Source organism: Enhydra lutris, unplaced genomic scaffold (genome assembly GCF_002288905.1).
Source record: "Enhydra lutris kenyoni isolate GAN:26980312 unplaced genomic scaffold, ASM228890v2 scaffoldscaffold20, whole genome shotgun sequence".
NCBI lineage: Eukaryota > Metazoa > Chordata > Mammalia > Carnivora > Mustelidae > Enhydra > Enhydra lutris.
The window spans coordinates 5,652,976-5,660,341 of NW_019154104.1; the positions used below are offsets into that span (position 1 = coordinate 5,652,976).

At 45.8% G+C, this 7,366-nt stretch overlaps 1 protein-coding gene across 1 annotated transcript in view; it reads right to left on the reverse strand.

Moving 5' to 3' along the window:
• LOC111148692 (tyrosyl-DNA phosphodiesterase 1) overlaps window positions 1–7,051 on the reverse strand; it is a 92,509-nt gene extending 85,458 nt beyond the window's left edge. The window contains exons 1-2 of the mRNA XM_022505480.1: window positions 6,914–7,051; window positions 1,630–2,195 (exon numbers count right to left, since the gene is read on the reverse strand). Coding sequence (XP_022361188.1) covers window positions 1,630–2,191 — 562 coding nt within the window. The 5' untranslated portion in view covers window positions 2,192–2,195; window positions 6,914–7,051. The remainder of the gene's footprint in view (window positions 1–1,629; window positions 2,196–6,913) is intronic.
• Between the last annotated feature and the right edge of the window lie 315 nt (window positions 7,052–7,366).

Genomic DNA, 7,366 nt, shown 5'->3' on the forward strand with positions numbered 1-7,366 from the left:
GAGGTAGAATCAGCCTCCCTGATGAGCAGGGAGCCCGACATGGGGATTGATCCCATGACCTGAGCCCAAGGCAGATGCTTAACCAACTGAGCCACACAGGCGCCCCAGAAGATATTCTTTTGACCTTCATTACTTCAGAGCTCTTACAGGAGCCTGGGACAAAAACCAACCAAGAATGAAGACAAAACACGCTACCACACAGCTGCACCCTGGGGAATAACCAAAGGAACCGAAGACTATCTTTTGATTCAGAACTGAAATATCTATTTGCATGCTGGTGTTTTCTGTTTCTTCACCAGAACTGAAATCTGGCTTCCAAACAGTGGTTCTCAAACCCGACCGGACATAAGTGATGGGGTTTTAGCATATAAGTGAAGTTGGGTGGGGTGAGGTCCAGAGCCAATCGCCAAGAAAGAATTCTTAAGATGTCTATGGTGCAAAAAGGTAGTTTTACTAAAGCACAGGGACAGGACCAGTGGGCAGAAAAAGCTGCCCCACGTTTGTCAGGTGTGGCTGTTTATATACCTGGGAATTGGGGGAGGTAAGGAAAAGGGAGGTTTCAAAGGATTTTTGAATGTTAAAGAAGACTCACAGGATACAGGAGGCCTTGCCATTTCCAAGTTAAGGTTGGTTTTTCTTCCAGTAAGGCATTAGCAATAAGACAGCTGGGAGCTTTCTGGAGGACCCTTACATTTTGCCCACTTCAAGTATCTGTCAATGGGTTGCAGATTATAAGGACATTTAATTGTATCTACATTCCCTTCTGGAAGGTAGGCCATGGATAGAAATGTTTTGTTCTTGTAAACTGCTAAGGCTTGTAAACTGAGGGAGACTCATAGGTCTTGTAGGATTATAATCTCCATAAGTTAACTATTTGTTTTTCCTTTAGGGCAGCCAGGAGTGCCTGAGGAATGTCACATATCCCATCAGGGCGGGGGCTGGTTTGTGGGATGTCAGCTTCTTGCTTTTCCTCAGCTAGCCTTCTGCTCCCTCATCAGAATCCCCAGAAGCTTCTTAGAACATACTGCAGGGCCCTGCTCCCAGAGTTTGATTCGGTGAACCTGGGTGGAGCCCCAAATTTGCATTAACAAGTTTTAAGTGATTCTACTGCTGTCAGATATTTGCTATTTCATTCAAGTGTTATTAATAAGTTTACGCTTTAAAAGTTAGCACAATGGGGGTGCCTGGGTGGCTCAGTGGGTTAAAGCCTCTGCCTTCGGCCCGGGTCATGATCCCAGGGTCTTGGGATCGAGCCCCGCATCGGGCTCTCTGCTCGGCGGGGAGCCTGCTTCCTCCTTTCTCTGCCTGCCTCTCTGCCTACTTGTGATCTCTGTCTGTCAAATAAATAAATAAAATCTTAAAAAAAAAAAAAAGTTAGCACGATGTTGACAATCATTTAAGCATTCCAACTGGTAGATCTACAGGACTGAGAAACACTTACTTGATTCCCTAAGTGAACAGCTTGCTGTCAAACTAATGCATTTGCTTGTCTAACTGGTAGTTTTCCTGAGGGTAATTAAAAGACTGCAAAGGGTTCTCAGAGGTCATTCTAGGTCACCCTCCTTGTTGTGTCAAGGGGACTCTCTCAAGTGCCACTTGACAGCTCCCGGGCATGCAGCACCCACTTACCCTTGATGTGGAGGGCTCCGGAGTTATACTTAGGCTTAATTCCCGAGACTCTAGTGAGGTAAAATCGGAAGGGGTTCCCTTTTTCCAACATGTCCCAAATGTCTTGGCCTTCCCCTGAGGTTTCATAGTCCTCTTCTTCCTCTTTTAGTCCATGGAGGGCAGGAGGGCTGTGATTTGCAGTTCTTTGGGCAGCACCGTCTTGGGGAGAAGAGATGCCACTCTCCTCTTTGACCACCATGTTCTCAGCCTGCTTCTGCTGTGTTCCCGGCTGCAGCTCATCGTCGCTGCTGGAGAGACACCAGCCGAGGTCTTCCTGGGAACCGCTCTTCTGCCTTTTGGGAGGTGAAACTTGTGAATCTGTGTTGCTGAACTTCACAGGTGATAATTTCCTTTTATGCGCCGCTTTCCTAGCCTCAGAACAGGTGTATCTTGGTTCATTTGCTGCTCCCTGCCCAGCACGGGGGAGGGAAGAAGTAGATGGCTTGTCTAGTTTTGGTTTTTCCTCCTCACTTTCATCACTACTGGATATCGTCCACTTCCCATAATCACCTTCCTGAGACATACTTCTGGAAATGAAAGACAAATATTATTTCCATTCTCTGGCCATTGGCAAACAGTTGCTCTCAAATTCCCTGTCAGTGTGAGTTTCTACAACACATACAGCACACCTGGCGCTCACCAGATGCTGAGCCACGTAAGGAACATGAGCTGCTCTGCAGGTGTTCAGAAGCAGGATCCCAGAATTTGCTACAGGAAATCGGGAAATAAAGTGACAGCCAAAATCCTAGTTACCTTCTCCTCGTTCAACCCAGACCTTGTTCTTAGAGGCCTGAGGAAAGAGCTGGGGCTAAACTCCAACATAAAAATATTCATTCTTGACCCTGAATTTTCTAACAGGTGCTTGGGGTTTTTAAGGTAATTTAAGGAATTTCAAGAATTATAATCACTCAAATTTTTGAGGTCAAATTGAAGTTTACAAATCTACCCTTCACCCAAGCATGAGACCCCATAGGACTTCAGCGATTCTTACTTCAAAGATAAGCTACTTACTGTAAAGCTTAAAATCCTCAAGATAGTGTCAAATGCTCAATTCTGTATATACATTATCTAGAATTGCTGCCATGAGGACCCAACTAAATTATAGGCCCTGTCTTAAATCATACTAAAACCTGCAGAGAACTTGCACTGAAGCAAAACACGTTTTCTAAACCAGAATCAAATTGCTACTTGAACTAGATGAAGTACTTTTGATTTTACGTACGAAAGCTCACCAATTCAAGTGTAAGGGCCTAAGTATATTTTCCAGATAGCTAAGTTTCTTACTGTGATTCAAAAAATTTTTTGTACAAGACCCAGAGAAAAACTGTTTAACCCAAGAGTCTGTGCTCAAATTGTAGTTAAAGTTATATTCTTTTAAAGAAACAGACGACACATTACAAGTTAGGTATACCAAGATGGACCATAGCACTCTGTTCACAGGACACCCCCCATCTCTTCCCTCCCCACCGCAAAAAAATAGGCTTGATTCCATACCAAAATATTTGCAAATGAATATACTTTCAAGTTTTAAGCTAGAAAGTTTTTATTTTAAGTAACTGATCAAATGCTGCGTACTCTACTGAGTGAGCCAGCCAGTTGCTGGTCAAGTTAAAAAACTTAAGGTATCTATTAATGTTTCACAATATCTCACTTTCTAAATTCATGACCAATCAAGTTAGATCAAGTTTCTCCTGTAAATGACCTATTTCAGGTGTTTAAGCTGAATGCATTTAGACAATAATTTGACCTGTTCTTGGCTCAGTGTCCCTATTAATCTCGCCTGGCATGGATACTGTTTTATGAAGCCTTAGGGACTACAGAGATGTACAGGGGCTCTTGCTCCTGTACTAGTGGCCCTAGCTCTTTTTCTTTCCAAGTGTTTTGTCCAGTCCACATCTAAGAGTTGTTAGAACTCAGTAGGCTTTTCCCCTAATTTGTTTCTAATCTGCTAAGGGTTAAGAAACCAGATAACAAAGCTTGTTAGGACTGTATTATCGTTTACAGGATGCAAGAGCTAGGTTTTCATGAAATATTTAGACAGACTTAGTACTTAACATTTGAACAGTTCAGGTTTTTTAAGCTTTTCTTTTTTCAACTTATGTTCCTCTCATGTTCTAGACTCCTGGAGGCTGCTGGCAAGAAGTATTTAAGCCATCACAATTCACTTTGTGAATTAAAGGAACTTTGAAGGAATGATTTTGGTGGCTACAGTTTTGTGACTTCAAAAAGTTATTACAATAGAACTGACCTTAGAAAAAACCGTTAGCTCTAGCTTTCAGTGCATTCTCAAATAGTAGGAAAGCCAGGCACTCAGTAACAGAATCTTCAATGAAGAATCCCCAGGCTGTTCTTTCTAGATTCCTTCCTCATTCTGAAGCCTAATTTTTGGGTGGAAAGGGTTCAGCTTCCAGCCTAAGAAAAGCTGTGTGCAGACGCCTTAGAGGCTATCATCATTGTTCTCCCAGATGAATTACAGCTAAATAAAGTGTAGTTTTAAAAGTCCTGAAAACTCTGTAGGGAAGATATTCCTCTTCAGCAACTCAGCTATTTAGAGTAATTCCAAAGTTTTCAAGTTTTATTTATCTGTATTTTCTAGAACCACAAATGCATGGGAAGGAGGAGAAAGACCATTCATTCCATCCAAAGTGGGACAAGTAGGTAAAAAATCTTTTGGGGGCACCTGGGTGGCTCAGTGGGTTAAAGACTCTGCCTTCGGCTCAGGTCATGATCCCAGGGTCCTGGGATCAAGCCCCTCATCGGGCTCTCTGCGAAGCAGCGAGCCTGCTTCCCTTCCTCTTTCTCTGCCTGCCTCTCTGCCTACTTGTGATCTCTCTCTGTCAAATAAATAAATAAAATCTCAAAAAAACCCCCCAAAAAACAAAAAAAACCCCTCTTTTGAAAAAGACCTTTCCTCGAGGGGGGGAAAAATGCTTGTCTGATGTAGACATACTTTAGGTTTTGGATTTGCTCACACTTAAATATGCTGAGTTATTTACAAATTAAAGGCAAAATACTTTTGAAAGAAAAAAATCGTCATTACATCCAGCAGGTAACCAAGCTCTTTATGGTATCAGGGAGGTTAGCCTGATTAAGAGGAGTGCGGTTGAAATGCCAAGATCAGGAACAGACTTCCTGTGGAGGGCTCCCTGGTTCCAGTATTAGAATTTTACTTCTCTGCCCTGCAGGCATTTGCAGAGTGCTTTTGCAATCAAGTGTTAAAGATGGAACTCAGGAGCATTTCCTTCCATTGTTTGTCTTCCCTGGGCAACACCTGGGTCACTACAGGTTTTACATTCCATTTTGAGTGAACAGTGACACTGAAATTAGACAATCACAATACAGATGGGCCAGTTCTGAGCAATCTGCAGTGTTTTCCGAAGTGGAGGTGACTGGGACCAAACATTAATATCACGTAATACCATCCTTTTCCTTTCCAATCCGTTTACACTAAGGAGACAGTTGGGTTGGAGATACGTCAAGAAACTGGGCTCTTCTGCAGGCACCAGTAACACTTTTTTAAACCATCAAAGGATCTTAAGGCTCCATATTATTTATGACAAAAAGTTTTAAGTGTCTGTATGTACACTTTACATTTACATTTTACATTTAAGTTTATGTAAAAGTGGACTCAAATAAAAACATCAAGTAAACAATGGTATAGGTATTAACAGTTAGACAAAAGCCATGAAGGAGACAAGCAAATGACTGAAATTTGGCAAACCACCGTAAACTGTATTGCCAAGGAGGATGAAAATCTAAAGAAATTCTCCCACCAAATGCCAGCTTGGACCACTAGAGTTTCTTACAGTGTCTGAAAAGCATTTTTGTGATGCAAATAGGTACTCCTCTTAAAGATGCTAGCTGCCCCTCTCCCCTCACCACATCAGACCCAACTGGGCAGATCTTTTCCACATTCCAGCGGCTCCTTGTAGAGTGTGCAGACCACCAGAAGGACAGAGGCCCTGTGTGGCCACTTGTGGGTAAACATGGACCCCCAATTTCAAACTCAATCATTAGTAGGTGGTAAATGGGCAGTTGGGCAGGTTACTTCACTGTGAAGACAGTTTTCTCCTCCGTAAAATGTGTTTATCATCCTTATCTCCAAGCACTCACGCTAACAGGTACTTATTGAGCAACTACTATGTGCCTAGCACTGGGGATAAGGAGTTAATATAGAAACGGTTTCTGTCCCCGGAGTGCTTGTATTTCAGGGGGGAAAAAACCAGATCAACACCAACAGAAAAACCAATCCTTCCAGACACTGGTTGCATTTTACAGCTGTATGAGAGTAACAGGAACGTCCTTTGGACGATTCTTTGAATAAGAAACATTTAAGTGAGTTCTGGAGCATGAAAAAGAACCAGCCGAATAAACGGTGGTATTCCAAGTAGAGGGAACCCAGCCTGCCAAGACCAGGAGGCGGGAACAAAGCTGTAATAACTCCTGGATTACAAAGAGGAATTTGGGCAAGAAACACAGTAGTTCAGGATGAAGGGAGTGGGAAGGAGTAAGGTACGTGTTAAAGATCCTGGATTTCAGCCTAAGAAGTGCGGGGTAGGGGGAAGCAGCCCGGAAGGCTTTAACAAGGTAGGGCGGAATACAGTGGCCCCGATTTACTTTTCTCAAATATTATGTTCCCTAACTCCATGAGAACGGTTTGGAGGGAGACGAACCCGTCGTGAGGCGGTGAGGTCAGACCGAAGCGGGCCGATTCCAGGTACGTGGAGGAAGCAATGACAGCGGCTACCCCTTTTGGGTTCTGACCCCAGGTCCAGCCCCCTTCGAAGCGCTCTGCGGGGAGGAAACTCCGTTCACGCTCGCACCAAGTCTATACAAAGTCCCGCGAATGACTGGCTCCGAGAACGGGGCAACCCGGCCCAGAAAGGTTCAGTGCCTGGCACAGGGTAGGCGCCCGACGCGCGCCAGCATCCCTGGCGGGCGACACAGCCCACCTACCCCGTGGGGAAACCGGAGTACGAACGGAGCGCGGGGAACCCTCGCACCCACGCCCCCCGCCGCCCTCGGCTCTCTGCGACGCCTGCCACTCGCGCCCGACAGGTTCTAAGACAGAGAAAGCCGAGGCCCAGAAGGGGACCTTCCCCAGGGTCTTTACCAGATACCCTGCTTCCCTCGGATTCCATCACCTCCAGTTCCACCCGGCCTCAGAATTCGCGGGACCCGCGAGGCCCAGACCGGAAGGAGCAAGCTTTCCCCGGCCAGGGTCCCGCAACCGCCGGCCACGAACCTGACACTTCCAGAGGGGGGCTACAGCCGAACTCGCTCCTGAAATTACAGCAACCCACAGGTTCGCGCCCTCTTTTCCGCCGCCCGCGCCTGCGCGCGGTTTAAACCCTTCCGGCCCGGGCTCGCATTCTCCACCCCCTTGGCCCTGCCCCTTCCCTTTCCGGAACGCCCGCCGCTGGGTCCTAAAGATCGCCGGGTCCTGAGGGGCTGCTGAGGGCTCCAGCATGAATGTATGGAAGGGAGGTCCCGCCCGCTCCCAGCTCTCGACTCACCGCCTGATCGCTTCTGCTAAAAGGGGGAGAGAGAAATCAAGTGTTCTCTCTCTCCTCCCTTAGTTAATGGGCAAAACTCATCCGCTTTGCAAGGATTCTCTTAGATACTTTCAGCCTCCCGGAGCTCGGGGCAGGGGGTAGTTACTTAAAGGCAGAGAGAGGATTAGCGGAGGTTCCAGGCC